Source organism: Rhinopithecus roxellana, chromosome 14 (genome assembly GCF_007565055.1).
Source record: "Rhinopithecus roxellana isolate Shanxi Qingling chromosome 14, ASM756505v1, whole genome shotgun sequence".
NCBI lineage: Eukaryota > Metazoa > Chordata > Mammalia > Primates > Cercopithecidae > Rhinopithecus > Rhinopithecus roxellana.
This window is the reverse complement of record NC_044562.1, coordinates 104,728,967-104,753,663: the sequence shown is the minus strand read 5'-3', so window position 1 is coordinate 104,753,663 and position 24,697 is coordinate 104,728,967. Positions and strand designations below refer to the sequence as shown.

Sequence of the window (24,697 nt, the reverse complement as noted above, 5' to 3'; positions counted from 1 at the left end):
GGCATGAAATTTTCATATATAATTCACTAGCATCATGAGGATCTCAGTGTGCATATCTAAGTGCGATATGCCACAGTTGCCGGCCATTTCCCACAGATCTGGCGTTGTTGAGCAGGGTCCATCTGAAGGGCTTTATTTCCATAAAACAAAGGAGTTTCTTGGGAAGCGTAAAAGGGCTTATGGAGCCAATGGGAGAGCTCTGATCTAAGACCTCACTGGCCATATAGGAACAAGGGTTACCTGTCAATCCACTCAGGTCTGTTACTGACAGAGAAGGTGCGCTCACACAATTGGTTAGAGAGGGGGATTGGTAATAATACTCAGGGCTCCTGGGGAGGGACACTGGGTGCCCATGGATGGGACAACACTGTCTCAGACAAGTGCCAGAATGTTAGGGACACAGCTGCTGAATCAAGAGCCACCGAATGAAACTCTCTACCATCAAGTTCCTGTAGAAAACCGAAAGGCTATCAATGAAATGCTGCTTTGTGATGCAGGATTCAATGCTGGTCAGAACACAGTGCTTCTCAGCAGTACAAGGGTGGAGGCAGGGACCTCTTGCTATGGGGATAGACTCTTAGTAGGAGATGGCTTACTGGGTGGGGCTGGCAGAAGCAGGTAGATGCCCAGGCCAATAGCTATGGCACCACACCTTGAAACACGAGAGGTGACGGACCACCATTGTGGCAGAAACCAGAGGCCACATGGACGGTTAGAGAAAGTAGGCATTTTGTGATATGCCCCTGAGCTCTCCTTCCTGGAGCTGGAAGAAGGGATTTGGGTGAGTTTCCTGTGGAAAAGCTGGTGGGACCCAGCCAGGGAATACATGTTAGCTGCCAGCCTGCTACCTGACTTAACCCAAGTTGCGGGCCTGGAAGGCACCTAGTACTCAACAGTTAGTATGAACTTGTTTTCTCTCAGGCTTTTTGAAGATGGAAACCAAGTCTCATTTCTTTGGTCTAAGCACGGAGTGTGTTGCGCACATAGTGGAAATTCAGTCAGCGCTTGCTGTTGATGAAACACACCAGCTGCTGCTGCTTCGGCCTTTGGCTGCTGAAGTCACCTCGGTCATGTCTGGTCAGGCCCTGGCACTCTTGTTCTCCCAGTAGCTAGGTTGCCCTTTTCTATTTTACTTCCTGTCTATTTTTCAAAACTCTGAAGGGACATGATAGGGTTCCCTCGAATGCCTGGGGTTTAGGGTGGGTCGTGTCATGGAGGGCAGAACAGGTACAGGCAGAGGCCTTGGAGAGGTTTGGGACAGTGCAGGACAGGTGTTCTCACAGATCCACGAGGGAACAATGCTTCATTCTAGTAAATGTTCTTTTGGTTTCTCCAAAGTTAATCAGCCTGAGGAGAACTGATTTACAGTTACCAAAATCACTTAAGATACTGTTTCAAAAAGATTGTCAATGTATTAATAAATGCTATACCTCATTTAATAATTGATGACCTTACTTATAGCCATAGATTTGAGGAGTTGAATTAGTTGTCAGAGAATTGTTTTGATCACCGTACATCAGAGCAAAAGAGAGGGGGTGGGGTGGGGAAAATGCATGGTTTTAGGGAGATTTCATTTAGATCAGGAAATTTGTTTTCCTAATGAGGGCCTTGTCTGCATGGTTATTAGTAATAGTGATTCAAAATCAAATCCACCTCTCATCAGTGTGACATGGAGTCCGATAATTAACCTTCTGTCCAACTCTCCTTTTCCCCTTTTCATGCCTGGGTAGAATGTTCACCTTAATTTCTGTTGTAACCTACTAATTACTTTCTAGCTAACCTAGAGTTCATTAATTTTTCATCAAAGGATAATTACTTTACTATAATGGTTTTGTAGTTCAGCTTCTACCTAATATATATATTCAAATGTATTATAAGCTCTGCAACGTACTGACTGTGCCTCAGTTTATACACCTCAGATAGGTACATAGACGACCTGGCTAGTGGTTGAGAGCTCTGGAGTCATGTAGAACCATCATGGACCCGCTGTGTAACTTTGGGCAGATGGCTCCATCTCAGTGAGCCTCGTCTTTCCTCCTTGAACTGGGAATATGTATGGTACTCACCTCTTAGGAATGTTAAGGATATTCCATTGAATAGCCCATGAAAAGCACACCACATACTACCATGAAAAGCCTTAGGAAATGGGAGCTATCATTATTACTTTATCCCTCTGACTTCCTGATTCTTGGTCTATAGATCCAGCTGCAGACCTGGTTGAACCTACAGAGTGCTAATCTCAGCATCCCTCAAAGGCTTCTCCTCTTACACTGTTAGCACAAAAGCTTATTTTTACTGCAGTTTCTGCAGCACACAGTGGGTGCAGACATTTTAGTTTTAAACAATGCTATCGCTTTTTTTTTAAACAATTGCTATCACCGTTTTTGGAGGAAAAATACTCTCCAAACAACCAGATAACAAAATCTTTGCCTCATTTGTTCAAATATGTGTGCAATGATGAATTAAGAGCCTTCATCTGTTGATTTTCTGCATTACCCACCAGTAAAGTCTACACTGTAGGTTTTTTAATAGGAAAGAGAAAAATACATGGTGTTGACAAGCAGTGTGTAGATGTGGGGAATGGGTGGTCTGTGAATAAGTGGACATGAAAATTACAAACCTAACATTTGGGGTGAATAAATATTGTGTGGGGCAAGGGGTTTGAAAAAAGGTCTTGCTCTGTCACCCAGGCTGGAGCGCAGTGGCACTGTCACGGCTCACTGAGGCCTTGGCCTCCCAGGCTCAACTGATCCTCCCACCTCAGCCTCCTGAGTAGCTGGGATTACAGGTGTGTACCACCATACCTGGCTAATTTTTTATTTGTTTGTTTTTGGTAGAGACGGGATCTCAATATATTGCCCAGGATGGTCTCTAAACTCCTGGGCTCAAGCAATCCTCCCACCTTGGCCTCCCAAAGTGCTGGGACTACAGGTGTGAGCCACCACACCTGGCCAATAATGCTTTTAAACTTCCAAATTAATAAGTGTTAAGAGAAAAAGGGTGGCAGAAATTGGAACTTCTGTATCACACCAGCAATCACAAAATTACCTTTCCAAAGCAGAACATATTAGACACACCTAATCCATTGCTGCTTAATTTTGGGGTGCTACTTATATTTCCATGCCAGCTGCATTTAGGAAATAGCTTTAGAAAAGTTTTTCAGAATCTGCCATAGGCAAGTAGCTCTGGTTCACCAATAATAATCAACATGCTGCCTCCAAATATACTAAGTTAAAAAATGACTTGAGCCCATTTTTCCATTAAGTTATAATAGAATATGATCCTGGCACTGTTAATCTCCATAAATTCACTGAAGAGAAAACAATTATGTTCAAACAGACTACGAGGAGACTTAATATAGGTATCAATATTCTGATTGTTATTATATGCACATAATGTCTCTAACAAAACTATAATGTGAAAATAGGCTGGATTTTTTAAAAGATGAAAATCAAATGTGGGAGGAATCAAGATTGATTATACATGTCAAGGACATCAGTTCTGCTTGAACACTGATTAAGTGATTAATGAAGTACTGCCAGAATTACTAAATCTCTTTGCAGGAAAATGTTATTATACTTCCCTTCATAATTATAAGTTTAAGAGGAGAAAAAGGATTGATTTATTAGAAGAAACTTATAAGCTAATTTCTATCCTTTTTTTTCGAAAATAAAATCCATGGAAGACGTGGTTCTACTTTCTACTTCTGAGTTCCTTTAGGAGGAGATCATTTCAGATCCACTCTTTGGCCCCATAAGATAATGTGTACTCTTCTAAGGAGTGGGAGGAGAACATTTCATTGATCAACTGTTAAACCAAAGTTTAGGGTATTACCTTTATGACTGCATATGGAACATTCATTCCTTCAACTAGCTTTCATTGGATGCCAGCTACTTCATAGACATTGGGTAAGATGCTAGAGATAGAAATTATTTGCCTAAATACCTGTCCTTTGAAACTGTGTATATTTGTTCTGGAATCATGGGAATTTGGCTAGCTAATGAAAAGAAGGGCGTTCCATCAGTTCCAAAGAAAACATTATAATTGCATTTAAAATAAGCCCTTAATGGTGGGGCATGATGGCTCATACCTGTAATCCCAGCACTTTGGGAGTCTAGAGCAGGGGAATCACTCGAGGTCTCTACTAAGAATACAAAAATTAGCTGGGCTTGGTGGTGCGTGCCTGTATTCCCAGCTACTCGGGAAGCTGAGGCACAAGAATCTCTTGAACCCAGGAGGTGGAGGCTGTAGTGAGCCAAGATCAAGCCACTGCGCTCCAACCTGGGGGACAGAGTGAGATTGTGTCTCAAAACAAACAAACAAACAAACAACAACAACAAACTGATACAATAAGCTCTTAAAAACAAGTGATAACACTTACAAGTGGGAGGTGAACAATGAGAACACAGGGACACAGGGAGGGAAAGAACACACACCGAGGCCTGTGGCCGGGGAAGGGAAAGCATCAGGATAAAGAGCTAATGCATGTGGGCTTAATACGTAGATGTTGGGATGATAGGTGCAGGAAACCACCATGGCACACATTTCCCTATGCAACAAACCTGCACATCCTGCACATGCATCCTGGAACTTAAAATAAAATAAAAAATGATTTTAAAAGATTTAAAAAACTAAGTGACAACAAATAAGAGAAAGAAAATAACCCAAAATTTAAGACACTGAACTGGCTCTTCAACTGATGTCACATGTGAGTTGAACAGGACCCCTCAGTGTCACCAGACTCTGAGCAGGGAGCGTGCACGCACATATACTTGCCCACTTTCTAGGGAGGACAAAGCGGGGCAGTGCTGGAAGGAAGACAGGTGTGGCAGAGGAGACTCACTTCACCCATAAATCCCGAACCATGAACTTCAGAGCTGGATGGAACTGTAAAGATTATTTAACAGAACCAATCTTTTACTTTTTTTTTTCAAATTCATTTTTGTCTTAGAAGTTTTATATCGATCTACTATATTCAGTCCAGGTGTAGCTTTATGTACATGCATTCATTTATAACTTAAGAAAGAAGAAAATAAACTGCTATAGATTGTCGCCAAACATTTTGAAGTAGCTGGCTTGAAATTTCAGATGACAAAGATCTAACAAGTGCTTAATGTGGCATGGTTTGGGAATCCTGCAGACAGAAGGATATATACGTCATAGTGTTTGCCTGCAAGGAAGTCACATTCTCCCTGGGAATCCCTGAAATACACAGAAAAAAATTATAACCTAATACCAACATATATTTTGACATAGGAGATATAAGCGAAATGGTGTGCCATGAGGTTGGAGTCTAAAGCCTGGGGCCATTATTGCAGTTTGATCTGTCTGTGTGAACAGCAGACTGGTGGTACCTACCAGAAGTTTCTCCTGAGGCCCCACCACTTGACCTTCTGCACCCCTTCTGATCACCTCTACTTGCCTTTGGTGTTCCCTTTAGCTTTAGACAGCTCTTCTCTTAGAACTAGCTGAATCAAGGTTTGAAGTGTTAAGTGAGTAGGATAAGATTTGTACTGTTAAGCTTTTGTGAAGTTTCTGCATTTTTAACAAAAAGCACTTGGAAGAAACAATAAAACAGCAATTTTAATGGTGGCATTTTAGGCAAACAAAGGACTTTCTGGTAATCGATAAATTATATCATGAAGGTGTTCACCTAATCCAACTATACACATAAAGTCAGTCTCTGTGCTGCTCCATTAAGGGAACTGGAAGGAAAAGTTCCAGTGCACGGTTCACATCAAGTGCAATGCGTAAGACAAGCTATTAGAAAGCCACAGCATGCAGGCTGCAGCCCAATTTCAATCTCCTACCCCAGTCCATAGGTTTGAAATTGCTTCTACTCCATCTACCCACAGAGCTAGTGCTGGGCTCACGCCCTTCCTGCCCTGCAGCCTCTGTTGACTCTGTCCATTTCCTTGCTGTTCTGACAGTATTTAGGTTTCAGCAGGGACACAGTCCAGAAGGAAATGGGGAGAGCATCTCTCCTCTGTAACCAATCTGAAGGTGAGCAGCTTCTCTCTTGAGATGTATTGACCTTTTCCAGCTTCACAAATTTGGGTTTGTCTCTATCTGTTCCATTTAGTGAACAATGGATTCAGAGCCGATTGCATTCCTAAGATTACTCTGTAGCAGGAAGGGATACTGTAAGCTGCTGAATCAAGTCCTATTCATGGCCGAGTGATGCAGAAAATCTGGATTCTTAATATGACCTTTCAAACCAATAAGTGAGGAATTTCCCATGCTTGCAGCAATCAGCATGTACATGGTTCTTCAAAGAATAGATCCACGGAACAAAGTGAAAAGTGGGCCAGCCCTTCCTACCTCTCTCTGCATGAAAATGTGCATTTTATCTCAAATCATCTGAGTTTTCATGTGTCTCTTAATCTGAAGCTTTTGAGTTCCTGTCAATTGCCTTCTATTAATCAACTAAAAAGTTAACCAAATACCTTTTTTAAGACACCTCTTTGTCCTGTCTCAGAACTTCCTTCTCTTTCTCTGTCCTAGCATTGTCCTTAACTCTGAGCCTTCCTTATTCTCCTATAGCTTCTGAACCTGGATAATCACCATCTCCACAGGGTCGTGGATCCCTCTTGATAGATCTTTGTACATGTTCTCTTCCCTTTTCTCTCTAACCTCCCCAAATTGCCTCTCCAAGTTCCCACAATAGTCTTTCTCACATGTGGGAAAAATGAAACCCAGCATAATCAGTGCCACCGGACTGCAGTTCTGTGAGGCTTCAAATTGCCTGTTACTAACCCCTGTGCCAGGAGGGGTTTACCCTTTCAGATTGTCCTTGCCACTCTCTGGCCATTCCTGTTCCCTCCTCTGTCCTCCTGCTCTGTCCTTATTTAGCAGTTGCTGACCCTGGCAGAAAATCTCTCTTCCGTGATTCTTTGCTAGACCTCTATATCTTACCAATGAATTTTTAAACTGAGTTGAAAACATTCTTCTTCCTTTTAGCTTTTCATCTCTTCTCCCATTGTTTTACCTTTATTTAACTGGAAAGTACCTAACAGACATTGCTGGTGTAAAAATCATTATTTACAGCAGCTCCATGATTACCTTATACACTCTGTTGAAAATATACCATCTCAGTCAAAAGCATGCCTCATTACAAAGTGCAAGTTAGGGCAAGGACAAAAAGACAGAACATTGTTAAGATGCCCTCACAAATGCCTGCATATTAAAGCCTGGAAATGATTCAAAGACTGGGTCACAAAAAACCAACAAAACCAGAAAACAACTCCATCATCAACCAAAACAACTCTGGAAATGATATGGCATGACTGAAAACAAAAGTGCTTACAATGAGCTATCCATCTTAGCTGCTTTGAGAGTATGGCCATTAAAAAAAAAAACATTTACTACAGTGCAAGGCAGAAATGTTAAAAACAAAAACAAAAACAAAAAAACATTTAGTGGTAGGTAGAGTGTTAGTCCCTGTATTGATTTGCTACTAGAGTTGCCATAACAAAATACCACAAACTGAGTGGCTTCAATGACAGAAATTTCTTTTCTCATAGTTCCGGAGGCTGGAAGCGTGAGATCAAGATGTGGCAGAGTTGGTTCCCTCTGAGGGCTGTGAGGGAAGGATGGGATCCTGGATTTTCTCCTTGGCCCCTAGAGGACCACCTTTTCCCTGTGTCTCTTCACATCATCTCTCTATGCATATTTCTGTGTCCAAGTTTCCCCTTCTTATGAGTATACCACTCATAATAGACTAGGGCTACCCTAACTGCCTCATTTTAACTCGTTTACCTCTGTGAAGACCTTATCTCTAAGTAAAGTCTCATTTTTATATGAATTTGGTGGTGGGGGGAAACAAAATTCTAGTCAGAACCATCCCTATCATTCTTATTCAGGCTGTCCGCATCATTTGCAGGGTCCAGGGTATAATGAAAATATGTGGTCTCAGCTGGACATGGGGAAGTCAAGTCAATGTCCCCTTCCCTTGGGCCCACAAGAGATTGCAACCTCTGAGCTATAACATGCTTGGAATATAGTACCTGGATTGAGGATACGTGACACGTTCCCACTCAGCCCTCACAGAACCCACAGAAGTGCTATCAGTCCAGTGGTGACAAATGCTGCCTTGCACTGCCCAGATGCCACAAGGCATCCACTCCCAGGGCCCAGGACTCCAGTCCCCCAACTTCAATGCAACCTGGTTGCCACTGTGTGCAGAAGGCAGCAGCAACTGTGGGGCAGGAGTAGGGGGGAGGCAGCTGAGAACCCATCCCGGGGAGGTAGACAGGGGACCCCAGGCAGAATTGAACAGAGGCTCCAAACCTCTGGCTTGAGTTCCATTGTTCCATTGGACATCACGCACAGCACACAATTTCAAAGATAGAAATAATTACAAATCCCAAGACCCCAAACCATGGAGCTTTAAACCCTAAGTGGAAAGAAGGCCCTTCTGACTATAGGACCCTGTGCAACTGCACTGGTGATATCCCCATGAAGCTCTTCTTGTTTGCATTTGAACAAGGTTAACATTATAGCAAAAAGACCTTGGCAAACTACAGAGCACTTTTTTTAGGGCAGAGCTGCTTAAAACTAGGAGAGTATCTGCCTTGGTTTTCCCATCTGCACAATGGGTTTAATAGTAATGCTGGGGCTGGGTGTGTAGTTCACATCTGTAATCCCAGCACTCTGGGAGGCTGGGGCTGTAAGACAACTTGAGACCAGGAGTTTGAGACCAGCCTGGGCAACACAGCAAGGCCCCTTCTTTACAAAAAGTTTAAATTTATAATAAAAAGAAAAAATAATAGTGCTGGCCTCACAAGACCTTGATAAGGATTATCTCAGCTATGATGATCACTTTATAAATATTAATAAAAATAAAAGCCAATCTTAACTTTGAATATGAATGGTGCCAAAGAGTAGCAAAACAAAAAAAAATGTTTATAGTTAAATAATTACTTTGAGATTCCTGTTTATATTTTCATAATTGAAAAGTTCTCAAGAGCAGAATACCAAAAGCTAGAAGTGGTAACACTACTTTATTTCCATATTTCTTTGGAACTGTAGTTGTCTGGAAAGTATCATAAATTAAAAAGCCAAGTGGTTATGACTTTTCTGTTTTGTTTAGCTCTGTGTCACAGAACCCAAGTTACAGGAATTCTAATTATAATTTTCTAATTTTCTTGAGTGGCTTTATAAAATGTTTTTCCCTAAATGACTTTATATAGTGTTTATATGGTGCTCTTTTGTTTATTTTATGAACAATAATATTTATTTTTGCTTTGATCAGTTCAAAATATAATTTATGCTCCTAGCTATGCATTGGAACATCTCCAAAAGGCTCTCAAGCATAATTTCTAAAAAGAAAAATGGAGGGAAGGGTTTATAAATGTCTTAAATCAATTACTTTGATAGATTACATGAGGATTTGCGGCATTAGGATTGAGTTCAGAAGAGGCAACACAAGGGGATCGTTTCTTCAGAAAACTTGATATAAATAAGCAGATTGTTAGGTCAAAGAAGGGGAGCTGCAGGGACAACTAAGCCATCTGTGTGGCCCCATCTTTCCTGTCATGGGCTTGGAACCTGCATTGTGTGGTATCAGTTATGGTGACAACCAACAATAGGAAAATAGTTAGAGGCTTAATGAGAAAGAGTAAATAGGACCAGGAAAACTGGACATCTATGCTGACTCACAAAGGCTTGCCAGGAAAGGAGGCAGGTAGAGAAGGTGGGATGAGAAAAGTATGAAGGGGAAGAAACGCTGAGGGATGACAAACAGAAACGGGAGAAATGGAGTCAAGATGACTAGCATGATTCATGGCCAGGAAGGGCAGCTAAACCACTCTCTGATCACACTTTTACTGAAATTCCATCTCCAGATTAGTAGAATGGCTCATTACCTAGGGACATCAGAATTGCCTAGAACAATACATAAATCAGTAGCTTTGCACATTTCTGCTTTAGGAAAATATCACTCCCACTTGTGAAAGGAGGGGTTTGGAAAAGGAGGAGTTGCAGAGAGCAAGAGGCTGGCCTCCTCTTCTTCCTGCTGTGAAACCAAATCGTACGCGCCTGTCGTGCAGCGGGATACAGAATGAACCATACCATGGGGTCACAAGCCATTCAGGGATCCTTTGCACTAGTGCTGAGTGCTTGATTCAAACCCCATGCTACAAGCTCCTGTGGGCACAAGTTGCTTAACCCTTCTTCATCTGTAAAAGAAGGGTATGTGTTAATATTGCCTACCTGTTTAGATGAGGAGACAATGTGTCGATGTAAGTAAAACAACAAAGAGTAACGACTCCCCAGCTGTTAGAAAATACTAGAAGCAGTAGAGGGGCATTTTTACCTTTGTATTAGAAACAGAAGCTATGTGGGAAATCTCAGGGCTACAGCTTCTCCCCTCTGCCGCCTCCAGGTAGTGGCTCTTATTGGCGTTTTTCAGAAGGTGGCACCTACCCCTCTTCCTCGCCACTGGGGCCCTCGGCCCTGAACCACTCTTCCCCACATTCACCATGGTTTGATACCAGCAGACTCTCCGCTGGTCTCCACACCCCAAAGCCACTTTAGCTTCCACACAAATGACCTAACACTGACTCAATGCTTTCCCAACTGCAGATTGTGGCCCATTTATGGTCATGCAATCAACTGAGCGTGTTATGACTAGCTAGACGAAACAAAACAGAATGAAACAGGGGGAAATGTGGCAGCATGTCATATTAGATAAGGATATTTTTTAAAAATGAAACATTGTTTCAGTTATACATATGTAGACCTATATGCTGTGGGTTGTGACATAAAATGTGTTTCTTATTGTGGTTTGCTGACAAAAGAGTCCCAAACTCTACTCCAACCTAGCTTTGCACAGGACATTGGATTCCTTGACCTCTCTGTGGTGAGGACCTTCTTTTGCCTCTTCTCCACTTTGGTGACCACTCCCACAACCATATCACAGATCTGGTCACTACCAAGAATAGGTCCATCTCTAAAACTTGGATTTTGCACTCTATAACCACTACCTCTCCTATTCCGCAGTTTTCCCTCATCTCCTAACCTTCACTGTTTTCTTTTGTTATTGTTTTTAAATATATATTTTCCTCTTTTTAAACCCTGTTTCTTGAACAAAACTTTCTGTTCCTCAATCTTCCTATCGGGATTGACTTAGCTCAGCTTTAACTATCCAGACGGTTTCTTTGCTGCCCTCAAGAATTACCCTCTTCAAGGTGACAAGAGACCCTCTCTTCAAGGCCCAAATGGAACATGGCGCTTCTAAACTTAAATATGCGATCTCGTTCCCCTTTGTGCAAACACACAAGGCCCTTCTCAGCAGTACCCAATTCACTGGACCAGACTGTTTCTGGAAGCAGGGTGCCTCCAACCAACTCTTCCTCATCTCTCTCATGCTTCCAAATATAGACATGTCACTGCTTCTTGTTTTGCCTGGGGCCCTACTCTGGTGGTCTACCCCATCCACAGCCCCGGATGAAGCAGCATCCATCCCTGTGTCCACCTCTTGCCCCTGCCATGGCCAATTAGCCAGGGGAAGGCCTTCGACTCGAGGGCAGAGCACAGGAACTGACTAGCATGCTGTGAAGAAGGTAACTGGACCCCTCTCCTAGGAAATTAAGGGACTCTTCCCGGGAAGCTAAGGGAGCTACACAGGAAAGTCCTGCTAGTCAAAGCCAAAGAAACTAGTCAACAGAACAACCAAGCTGGAGACACCATAGAACCCCAGAGACAGAGAGAAACACATAAAGTAATGCTTCATGTCAGTGGCCAGTACCTGTGTCCCAGAAGATCTGGCTGCCCTGAAGAACCTGTCCTGGGCCCCCCTTGAGATCCAGGGACCATTACAATAACTTCACGTTTGCTTGAGTGACCTTCAGTGGGCCTCTTTCCTTGAATCCAAAAGAGCTCAGAAGGGAACTTTCAGCTCACTGAACTTTTACTGTTGCCTGACACATGATCCTGTGCCTTTGCACATGAAATATGCATTCCCAGGAATGCTTAGTCTCCTTTTTCCTATATGGCAACTGCCTACTTATCCTTTAGGAAAACAAATGTTTTTTTATGAGCCTCCAGCTCCCCAGGCCAGCGCCTCCTCTGCATGCCTTCAGCACTTTGCTCATCCCTAGTTATCATAAGACCTCTCTCGCTGTTTTGTAATTGTTTGTGTTTCTGTATCTGTCCCTGGATTCACAGCCTCTTGGGGCCAGTGTCACATCCTACTCATGTTTTTACCTCCCCAATCTGGAGGTGGGTAGCAGATTCTGTTGGTTCCCTCCTCACACCCCCTAACCTGGAGCTCACTCACCTGTAGACAGGCCCCGTGCACTCCCAGTGACTTTCTGTGGCTCTCTGCCTGAGAGTTTCAGGGAGACCAGGAGCACCAGGGGGTGAATGCCCCAGGAGTGACCCTTAGACAACAAGAGGTGGGAGTTGGTGGATAAATACTTCAGCTTCTTGTCTGTCGGTGGGTCCACTAAGTTCTATACAGTTCCTCAAAGGGTTCTTTGCGAAACTGAGCCCCAGTGGCCTGTGGTGGCTTTCTTCCCTCCTTGGTCTCATGTCCTCACTCCCTTACCATGCTTCCTAGAATCACCTCTTAAAAAACAACTACTTGCACCCTAATGAAAACATGTCTCAGGAATTGCTTTTGGATGAGCCCAAGTAAAATAGGAAGATAAAACACATAGTGCCTGACAGATAATGAATGACTGAGGTCATCAGCCCCTACCCCTCTTTCCATCGGCACAGCATGTCAAGAGACACACTGTACACCCAACCCTGTTTCACTTTATTCTCCCAAGTTAGGACCTGATGGTAAGCACACTGACCACACACTCATCAGCACCCTCACCTCCCTTGGTCACTGGTCATTTAGAAGAGCCTACCCTGAGAGTCCCCAGGCACTGACACAGACTTGGGTTCTTTCCACTTCTGCTCTGGGAAGCTGAGCACTACAGAAGGAAACTCCCCTACGATATTAGTTGGGGACCATTTCACATTGATCATTTTTCAACCCTCAACAAAGCTTCAAAACCATTTTACTTGCCCCCTGATCATTTCCTTCAGCAATGACTATGCCCAGCTTTCACCAGGATGCTCCATCCTCTTCTTCTTTCTCCCCCCATCCTCTTTGTATCTGGAGTACGGTGAGTGAGTGAAGTTAGCATGTCTTAGCACTTGCTAGAAGAAGGGCTCAGATTCTGATCAGGGAAAACAACCACAATCAGGCTCCTTGGAATAACCAACCAGAACAAAGGTCCCCAGGCTTTTCTGCATCAGGCACTGGTTTCATAGAAGACAAATTTTCCACAGACCAGTGGGGTGGTGGGGTGGGGGATGGTTTTGGGATGATTCAAGTGCATTACATTTATTGTGCACTTTATTTCTATTATTATTACATTGTAATATATAATGAAGTAATTATACAGCTCACCATAATGTAGAATCAGGGGATCCCTGAGCTTGTTTTCCTGCAACCAGACGGTCCCATCTGGGGTGATAGGAGACACTGACAGATCATCAGGCATTAGATTCTCATAAGGAGTGTAACCTAGATCCTTCGCTGGTGCAGTTCACAATAGGGTTCATGTTCCTTTGAGAATCTAATGCCACCACTGATCTGACAGGAGGTGGAGTTCAGGCAGTAATGTGAAGGATGGGGAGCAGCTGTACATACAGATGAAGCCTCTTTTGTTCGCTGCTGCTCACCTTCTGTTGTGTGGCCCAGTTCCTAACAGGCCACAAACTGATAGGTGGCCTGGAGGTTGGGGATGCCTGAACTAAAGGTAGGAGGAGATGAGCTTCAGACCTGCCAAGTACAGTGCTGTACACAGGGTAGTAAATAATTGTTATGGGGCTATCAACCTGTCAAAATAGTCTGGATTGGCCAGAGAAGGAGGGCGCTATGGTGAGAGGGCAGCAAAAGGACAACACTTAGATTAGTATTATTACTAGCTCCATTTGACAGATGAGGAAACTGAGCTACTGACGGGTGAAGTACTTGTCCAGGGTCACACGATGGTAAATGGCATAGTCAGGATTTGAACTCAGACTGTCTAGCTCTGAAGCCCAATAACTTAGCTACTACATAATACCGTATCTACTGACTTTTGAATACAGAATTGTATTGCCCATTTTTACACTGTTGAAAAAGACATACCCAAGACTGGGAAGAAAAAGAGGTTTAATTGAACTTACAGTTCAACATGGCTGGGGAGGCCTCAATATCAAGATGGGAGGCGAAAGGCACTTCTTCCATGGCAGCGGCAAGAGAAAAATGGGGAAGAAGCAAAAGCAGAAATCCCTGATAAACCCATCAGATCTTGTGAGACTTAGGCACTATTAAGAGAATAGCATGGGAAAGATCCCATAATTCAATTACCTCCCCCTGGGTCCTTCCCACAACACGTAGGAATTCTGGGAGATACAATTCAAGTTAAGATTTGGGTGGGGGCACAGCCAAACCATATCAAGAATTATTGATAAATCATTGGAAAATCATTACAATACAATATATCATCTGCCTCCCAAGGCTGGCATGCTTATAATACGTATCAGATCTATAAATAATACCAAACAATTCAGATAAAAATGCTGTATGTATAATCTGCTGTACATTATCACATAGCCATTATTAGTGGATTGGAAATGAAAATGAGTGTGCATTTTTCTCTCAGTTGCTCTGTGGATGTCAATCATGGCTAAAGTGAGTCAATGTGGTACAGCGAACACAGCGGTAGACTGAGGCACCCCAAAGCATTGCTAACTACATGGCAGCCATATTTCAATTTCCACATCTGAAGAACAAAGGGCTAGAGTAGACAATGTCTCAGGTCCTTTTCAATGTTAAGATTTTCTTTTTCCATTTTGTATTGACAGTAAAAACTTGACTTCAAACCTATCTAGCTTACACTTGAAATTCTATTGATGCAGATGCCTGGAGTCAGGGAGGGAGCCTGCGCGAGGATTGGTGCATCACCTCTGTGCTACTTGGAAAATGAGTAGCAGCATTTTCATATCTGAAGAATCTCTAGGCCAACTATTTCAACCTTGTCAGATTTGCAAATTGCACCTAGTAGGTACAAGGGCTAGCAGATGGCTCTAATTTCAGAGTGCCCTTGACTACTGAAAAGAAGACACTGATGAGAATTTGTCTTAGGCCAGGATTTGGGTCTGCTAGATATAAAAAGGATTAGCCCTTCGCTCAGAGATCACCAGCACATACTCTGTGTGGCCCAGTCCAACTTCTGTCCTGTGGGCTGCTGCCCTGTTCTACCACCTAGTGCCCAGTCAAAACCCACATTTTAAAACGCAAAGGAATAACCACTGCATGGTAAACTTAGTGGGAAGGAATCAAACATACCACAGCATCAGATGTGCATCCACAGGAGCAATTTTTACTGAATTGACCAAGAAGGTAAGAGCATCTCTGACTTTGATCACTTTAGAATAAGAATGGTCTTGTTCTACCTGCCCCTGATTAAGCCTCCAGGGATCTTAGAAAACACAGTCTAAAACAGATTACCTCAAAAATGTAGACATATTCTACTGGGGAGGAAAAAATGTGAACGCAGATACTGATCACATCTTGTGTTACCCCTTCTCTCCAAACTTATCTCCAAAGACAGAGAGGGTGGAGTCTGCCTGGAGTCTCCTCCTGGCATATTTAACTCCCTCCTGTCCCCCTCCTACTTGCATATATGGACTTCTGCACTTAGGCGCAGGCTTCTCTGCCTGAGGTGGCCCATTCTCGAATGCGGACCCCTGCAGGCCAGAAATCTCCTTCCATCTCTTTACATATCCTTCTGAGTCTCATGTGTAGTAGGTGCTCAATAAGTGTTTGCTGAATTGGTCTGTGTGTGCACGTGCGTGTTTGGGGAGTAACTTAATTCTCAGGGGTCCCATGTATATAACAAACCCCATTTTTCCTCTGACAGAGACTAAGGCACAAAGGCTCCAGATCACACAGCTCATGGAGTCACTGGGGCTCCTCTTCCTCACCTGGTCTGATGTTTTCAGGCCAGGTGCGGTGGGTCAAGCCTGTAATCCCAGAACTTTGGGAGGTCGAGGTGGGCAGATGACTTGAGCCCGGGAGTTCGAGACCAGCTTGGGCAACACGGTGAAACCCCGTCTCCACCAAAAATACAAAAACTTAGCTGGGCGTGGGGGCACGCACCTGTGGTCCCAGCTACCCGGGAGGCTGAGGTGGGAGGATCACTTGACTCCGGGAGGCGGAGGCTGCAGTGAGCCGAGATCCCGCCATTACACTATATCCTGGGCGACAGAGCAAGACTCTGTCTCAAAAAAAAAAAAGTTTTCCTTCAGGAAGGGGTGGACTGGGGAGGCCTGGCTTGGGGGTCACTCCGCAGGTGGCGGCAGTACACTCTGAGCGCTTGTTTTGCAAGGGGACGAACTGAGCCTTTTTTTTTTTTTTTTTTTTTTGGCCATGATTTATCCGAGATGCGATCGGTCCAAATAAGCTCTCGGAAAGTTTCCGTTTTGAAACTTCTCCGACACTCCTACCCCGGGCTGGCTCCGGGTGCCAGAGCCGAGAGGAGCTGCCTGCGAGACCAAGCCCTGCCCCCCGCCGCCCGCCCCCCGCAGAAGCCAGGAGGGTGCTGGGCCGCAGGAGTGGGGTGCTGGGCCTAGACATGAGGCTGCAGGACACCACTCCCTCCCCCCATGCTCAAGACTGCTGACACACGAACCCCTACAAACGCGGCCACCCTTGCCCGCCAGCTTGGCCCCTAGCTTCACCCCTTCTTCCTCTCCCTCGACCACCCCGACCCCCCTCCCCAACGTACCGATCCAGTCCCCGACCCTGGGAGACTCACCCCGCCACTCCAGGAGCCGCTCGGGGGTGAACGCCGCCGCCACGTCCTCGGCGTAGCCCCTCGGCGCCCCCAGCAGCAGCAGCAGCAGCAGCAGCAGCAGCAGCGACGGCGACAGCAGCATCGCTAACCACTGGGCTCGCCGGGCGCCCCTTGTCCCGGGAGCCCAGAGCTGCGCCCCAAGCACCCGGCCCTGCCGCGCGGAGGCGGATCCGCAGCCTCCTCCGCTCCCCACCCCTCCGGGGGTCTCGACATCCCCGGGCCCTGGAGACCCACTCCGCCACCTCTGTCGCCACAGTGAACGGACACTCGGGGCTCTCGCTGGGACGCGGGAAAGTCGAGGAGGTTTTCCCCGCCCTACCCACTGCGGCTTGGGAAAGGAGGAGGAGGAGGGGTGAGCCATGTCTGCCCATCCCAGAAATTCCTGCCTTTGGGGTGGGGACAGGAGCAGTGAGGCTGCCCAGCGCACACTCCCTGCTCCTCCAGCTCGCAGCCCCGCTCTCTCCTTTCCGGGGGAGGCCGAAGAGGAGTTGTGGGTGAGCGATTTGAGAATCTCCAGCACAAGGAGCCTGACATCCGGGTTTGCAAACCACCCGGATTCTAGAAAACACCGTGGGTTTGCCGCGGGCAGCTTAGACTGAACCCAGCTGCTCTGCGACCCGGGCGCTTTGGCAGCGCCCTGGACTCCTCTGAAATGTGGAGCACTGGAAACCCCTGAGGGGCCACCCCGTGGTCTACCTTACTTGCCACAGAGTAACCCAAAGATTCTTCTATTGTTCAGCTCCTTCGGTTTTGAAATAACCTCCTCTTTACATCTCCTTTGATCCCCCAAGCTCCGCAAAGTAGCCGGGGTCCCTATTATCCCATTTTTACAGCTGAGAAACCCTGCCCAGAAAGTCAAAGTGCTTTGCCCTAGGTTACTTCCTAATCCAGCAAAAATTTCTCTGTAGTAAGTAGGACAGTCCTGGCTAGAATGTAGTCCTTCTAACTGTCCTCCTTCAAATAACCAGCAGAACACTGTAAGTGTTTAATATTCTGAGAACAGGCTTATATAAGACCTTTCCTCAGCGGGACCTTGACATTAGTCATTAAAACATAAGAGAGGGGGAGGGGAGGGCAGAAAGCAGAGCCTGGAAGGAAATGCCCAGCAGGGAGGAGGATTGAAGGTCAGAGCTAAAAGTGGAAGAAGGGAAAGTGGTTGTCTTGGCCACTGCCTTAACAAAAAGTGCTCAGTCCTGCAGAAACCTCAGAGAGCCTCAGAACTGTCTGTCCAAGGACAAAAGGGGCAAGCGTTTATCCATGGACTTTATCCTTCCCTGTTGGTAAGGGAGATCCTAGGGTTATTAACTCTGCTGCACTGTTCTACAGCAGTGGTGAGTTTCAGGCATGGTCCCATGCCTTGTCTCTGAGAAGCTCTGGGTGCATAGCATGGCAAAAGGTGAGGCGCTGTCAGGTTTTTTCTCAGGAGGGTTGGGTGGGGCAGCTAGGGGAGACAGGCTGCAGAGGGGGCTGGAGTAAGAGGTGAGTTGAGAGGATGTGAGAGGTTCCAATGTGTGTAGAGTCTATAACATATCATTACCTGTAGAATTCAGCATCCCTGCTTGAAAACATGCAGAAAAGAAATACTTTAAGCCTAGTAGATTACACAGACTTCAGCTACAAACTATGTATCCATCTCTCCTATGGTCTCAGAACTACATTGCTATGGGAATATCCCCGTAGTATTATAATAGAAGATTTGGCCCTGCCTGAGCAGGTTGGCATGCATTGCAGCAGGCAAGTGCAATGCATGTGGCATAATTAGGTCATAAAATGGGACACTGATGCTAATCTCTGGTGAGGTCCAGGGCAGTGACAGTAAAGGGGAGAAAGACTAGGCTGGAGTGGGCATAGAGGCCTAAATGTGCTCAGATAGTATGGTGGATATTGGGAGGAAGAGGCTGTTCTAGGATGGGAAGAAGTTGTGAAAAAAATATATATCATACAAAGGTTAGAGTGAGAACTACTTGTATGGGAGAGAGTGAGGCATGCCTGGTTGAAATAAAGGGCAGCCACTGGGGCACCCTGATGAATGAGGACAGTTGCTGGGACATTGGGCTACCTCTCACTGGCTGTACACCAGTGTGAGTTGTCCACGTGCTATGGGCCTGTTTTAGTCTCTGTATAATGAGGGGGAAAAAAGCTTCCCTTGACCCATAGCAGATACAATTCTGAAGTAGCAGAGCTAGGACTATGAGTAGGATAAGAAGGGAGAAACAAACCTTATTTCATTTTCAGAGCAATTAGTATAATGAAGAGAGGTGATGACAGCTTCCTGGCCTACCAACCCCATATTTTCTATTCAACCATTAGAACGCTCAGAAAAGAGCTACTTTTTCTTTTCTTTCTTTTGCTTTTTTTTTTTTTTAATCTGTTCCTGAAACACTGCAGCTTTGAAATGAAAATCTGTGGTAAAGAGCTTTTTAACCTTCAAGAACATGACCACCACCCATATCCTGGTCTCACATGTGTTTCAGGTTCATGAGGCACTGTAGGGTCATGGTTAAAAGAGGCAGCTCTGCTACTTACCAGCACACCACTTAGTTTGACCCAGCCTCAGTTTCCTTCTATGTAAAATGGAGATAATAATGTTTGCTTCATTGTGTGGCTGCATTAAATGAGCTAATGTATGCAGAGTGCTTAGCACAGTGCTAGCACACTGTAAAGTTCACCTCTGGGAGCTGTGGGTGTGTGGGGAGGGCATGAGGAGCAGAGAGCAAGAGCAAAGGAGAGCTTAGAAGCCAGGCTGCAGAGCGCTGTGCTAATGGTAATTATGGCTCTGGACTCCAGCTGAGGAACACGGTAGGCAGGGCTCAGTGCCTGCTGGCCTTTGTACAGCTTCCTATTGCTTCCCTTCTCCTTTGGAATTGGAATTCATTATTTATATCTCTCACCTGAATGTGAATTCCAGGACAGCACACTTCCTGGCACTTAGTCATCTCTCAGTTTCTGCTGAATGAGCGAAGGAATGAGGGAAGAAAAGAAAGAGGTTGAAAGAAATAAAGTCAGTCTTCACTTAACGTCATCTATAGGTTCTTAGAGACTATGATTTTAAGCAAAATGGCATATAATAAAACCAATTTTCTTTTTCTCATCAATGTCATAATGAAATCACGTTGAAGGAAATAATGTTATTTGAGGACCTGCTATATGTCATTTCACTCAAAATTGCAGTTTCCAAGAACTGTTCATGGTGTTAAGTGAAGACTTCCTGTACAGTGTGTGGGGTCATTTGAAACTTGAGAAAAATATTAAAACTTTGAATTGTATTGATAGTGAAGAAAATGGGATTTAAAACTCAATGTATAGATTGTGGTTTGTCAAAATTAACAAATTTTTTGAGCACTGTATGAATCAGGGTATCAGCAAGAAAGGGTGAGGTCCTGGTTTGTTGAACGTTTACCCAAGGGACTGTGAACCCCCAAAATTTGAGACGGGCCTCAGTTAATTTAGAAAGTTTATTTTGCCAAGATTGAGGACACATACCCATGGCACAGCCTCAGGAGGTCCTGACGACATATGCCCAAGGTGGTCAGAGCACAGTTTGGTTTTATACGTTTTAGGGAGACATGAGACATCAATCAATGTATGTACGATGAACATTGGTTTGGTCTGGAAAGGCGGGACAACTTGAAGTGGACAGCAGGGCTTCCAGGTCATAGGTAGATAAGAGACAAGTGGTTGCATTTTTTCAAGTTACTGATTAGCCTCTAAGCAGGCAATCAGATATGCGTTTATCTCAGTGAGCAGAGGGGTGACTTTGAATAGAATGGGAGGCAGGTTTGCTCTAAGCAGTTGCCAGTTTGACTTTTCCCTTTAGCTTAGTGATTTGGGGGACCCAAGATATTTTTCTTTCACATCTCTCCCCTTTTCTTCTAAAAATATCTTTTGAAGGCTGAGCATGGTGGCTCACACCTGTAATCACAGCACTATGGGAGCCTGAGGCAGGTGGATCACCTGAGGTCAGGAGTTCAAGACCAGCCTAGCTAACATAGTGAAACCTTGTCTCTACTAAAATACAAAAATTAGCTGGGTGTGGTGGTGCACGCCTGTAATCCTAGCTACTCAGGAGGCCGAGGCAAGAGAATTGCTTGAACCTGAGAGGTAGAGATTGCAGTGAGCCGAGATCATGCCACTGCACTCCGGCCTGTGTGACAGAGCCATTCTCCATCTCAAAAAAAAAAGTCTTTTGGAGAAAATTAGTCTCTGGTTCCAGGTTTTGTCTTTTTATCTGATATCTCACGGCTAGGATGATTTATTCCTAGACAGGTAGGTCCTGAGTTATTAGGAAAGCTCATTTTTAGAAGGTTGTGAAGTCTCATGTCCTATGGTGAAAACAGAGGGAGGAAGGGAGAACAACAACAATAAACTAAAGGACCATTTTGGAAAATCAATGTAGGCCACATTACTCTGAAGTCCATATATCAGTAGGCAGGTATGAAAGTGGCTTATGTATGTAAATAGGTGGTTGTTATTGTCTTCTGAAGTTCAAGTTGTCTAGCCTCAGTTTGCAGAGCTTTACGTAAGCACAGTTTTGTTTTCAGGGACTCCAAATTAGGAGAAATGGGGGGAAAAAGGGAAAAAAATTGAAAACACTGTTTTGAAAACTAATAGCCAAAAAAAAAAAAAAAAATAGAATTCAGTCCAAACTGTAGAAAATAATAAAATTGAAAAATATCAGGCAAGACTAGAATCTAACAACAGGTGCACTACAGTTTTGAAACATAATTTTTCTCTCTCCAGACAAATCATGGTAGAACTGATTTGCTTTACTATACTTGTCCTAATTATTTGCATACAGTGCAGCAAGAATAATTATTTTTACATAGGCTTTTAAATCGTCTTTGATGGGACTCTGTTCCATAGAAGGAATCTCAGATAAGACTTTTTTAAAGCTGAACCCAATGATGAATTTGTGCCACCTAATACCTATGAGTTGGGTGATCCTTTCCTCTTGAGGTTCCAAGATAAACTTGGAGCTCCTGGGCCTGTCAGAAAGTGAAATTCTTTACTTACCACTGTACAGGGAAGGTATGAGGTCAGTTTCCCCAAGGGCTTTTATTGACTCCGTAAGTCAAGTTTGATTCCTTAAAGGAATGCACACCATTAAAACCTTGGTAAAATAACCAATTTCTCCAATTGTGTCCTGTTGCAAAATAAAAATAGATTCTTATTGCACTTATGCAAATAACTGTATTGCCGTAAGTTAAGAATACCCACAAATAGTTTCCAAATTCTGGAGAAATCAGGTAGAGAGAAACAAATATGCTCCAAATTGTGTTTATAGGAGTATACTAAATTGTTAAAGTTGTCAATAGCTCAAAAAAAAAGTTTCCTTGACTCTGAAAAAAACAAAACGAAGGATCAGCAACATTTAAAGCACAAATCAAAAAGATTACTTTAGTCTTCTGTCAGTTCATTTTACACAGTTAACTCCTGTTCTGCTTGATATTCATGAACATTTCAGCTCTCCATGAGAGTCCTGAAAGCTTTTTCTTCTATTCTAATGTCACAGTCTGTAAAGTTATCAAAAACCTGCATTTAAGAACACCTGTTAGAGTTTTATAGCTGATTATAAAACCACCTCGTAAAGAGGACCAAAACAAGACCACAATTATTTGTGGATGACAAAAAGTTTTAGGACAGCCATAGTCAAAGACACAATTGATAAGGAAATGTGTTACCTCTGTGGCACACAGTAATTTAACATAACAATTATAAGTATTACTGATAATGTACAGTAAGTCATATCAGAATTATAGGAGTGCTCATGATTTTGGAACAGATACCACATATTTATATAAATGCAGCCTAAAGAAAACCAAACACCATTTCATCTTTGGCAATGTTTTCTGTATAATTTTCATACCAGATAAACCAAACAATGTCATTTTTGAACTTTAAGGAACTTAATATCTTAAAGGATTGATTAGGTTAGAAAAAGACATAATTTATAATTTGATTTTGGAAAGTTCATCAAATATCAAAGGTTTAAAACTCTTGATATCACAAAATAAGATCATTCATTTAACCAAAGTGATAACTCAAGGATTTAAAAAAGGCAAAAACCTTCATTCTTTGAGAAAGGAGACTTAACGTTCCAAACAATAAGCTAATAAAAACAACATGAAGCCAATTACATTTGTTTTTTGAAATTTTATAAACAATCTATAAAATTTTAATCTTGACCATAAGATATAACTTCCATAAACCTTTTATAACCTTTATTGAGGAGTCAGTTAATGCTTCAAGACAACCTTGTTAATTTGACACAGGGGTCCCACATGCTAGTCTTGCACCACTTTGCCTTTAACATTGATGATTAATTTATAGAGAAACAACTTATTTTATCTTTCAAAATCAGCCTTTACAATCTCATGTGCCCATATTTTCCATGACAGTCCCTGGAACTTGAGTTGAAATAGCTTTAATTTCTGGCCGTGTGTCTTAGAAATGCAGTTTATTTTGATTGACGTCTCCTACAGGTCCTGAAAATGGGGCTTTAATTGCTGTCAGTGTTTAAAATGTAGTAGGAGTTGCTGTCCTTTTTAGACCCAGGAGTCAGAGCCCTGTAACTCAGTGTCACAAGTATTTTAAAAGTGCATACAGAGAGATGAGAGATAGATGGATGTAATAACCTTCATTTAAAAATTTTAATCTCCGTTTTTTTCCTAAGCAAACCAAAACTTAAATGATAATATGACAACTTGATCATATAAAAGTTTTGGGTCTTTAAAAAATAAATCCTCTTATTGTGACTTACACAGACTATTCATGATATGCTTGGACTTTCTGATTTGTTCTGAACATCCCTCTTTCTTAAACAACCAGTCATTTTACTCTAGGACTCAATTTACCATACAAGATTCTTTCTCATATGAAATTATTTTCCTTTAAGCTTTCTTACAAAAAACCCTCTTTATTTTAATAACTTTCTTTACATCTCTTTTATTTCCTGGTTCCTTTTACCTTGTTTTATACATGACCTTTAAATGAACTTTGAATTTGATAAAAATTGTTTACCATTTTTTTTTTAAAGGACACATTTGTTTTGAATGTTTTCCTACAAATATATTTTTATTGGAAAATATCCAAATAATAAAATATTTGTTATTTAATTTGATATAACTTTAGATTCTAAATTATGATTATTTTGTCTACAAGTATTTATTCTATTACATTTACCTAATAATTTTTTTTATCATTTACCCAGATTATTTACAAAAACTGTGACTGTCATTATTTAAAGTTATAGAACCGCCATTGCAAAATTGTAATTGAGGCAGTGAAAAAGATTTCACCTGACTGACTCCATCTTGCTTCTAACCTCCAAACTGTTCTGTTCATTCCTGGGCATAGGTCTAACTAACTTTGGAAGGAACTTAGTTTATAGTTTAGCTTTGAAACAAAGACTGTAACAGTCCTTTCCCAAAACAAACCTTACTGACTGTAGAATAGACCACCTAAAGCCACAAGATTAGAAGATATGGTAATTGTACTAAATTCAAGATGTAGCATTTTTTTTATTAAACCAATATCAATATCTTATTTATTAAAGATTACTCAAGCAAAGGTCATTCTGATTTGGGCTGGGTTTATAGTTTTGTAACCCCTATGCCAATATTTTAACAACTTATAGTATTTGGCAGGGATAAGTATGAAATTGCTTGATTTATAAATGTAAACAAAAATGTATGCTGGCAATTCTTAAGACATTTCTAATAATACTTTACCAATAATTTTAAAGCGAACTTATTTATTAAACATTTTACTTAAGTTACATAAGTTTGAAAAAGCATTTTACTAGTCTTTTCTTTTATCCTGATAAAGTATTTGATCCAAGTGCTTTTATT

At 42.9% G+C, this 24,697-nt stretch overlaps 1 protein-coding gene across 6 annotated transcripts in view; it reads right to left on the bottom strand.

Annotated features, from left to right (window-relative positions):
* PLA2R1 (phospholipase A2 receptor 1) overlaps positions 1-17,118 on the bottom strand; it is a 144,610-nt gene extending 127,492 nt beyond the window's left edge. For all 6 annotated transcript variants that reach the window (XM_030916996.1, XM_010379111.2, XM_010379112.2 and 3 more), the window contains exon 1: positions 16,809-17,118. In XM_030916996.1, coding sequence (XP_030772856.1) covers positions 16,809-16,929 — 121 coding nt within the window. In that variant the 5' untranslated portion in view covers positions 16,930-17,118. The remainder of the gene's footprint in view (positions 1-16,808) is intronic.
* Positions 17,119-24,697: the final 7,579 nt, after the last annotated feature.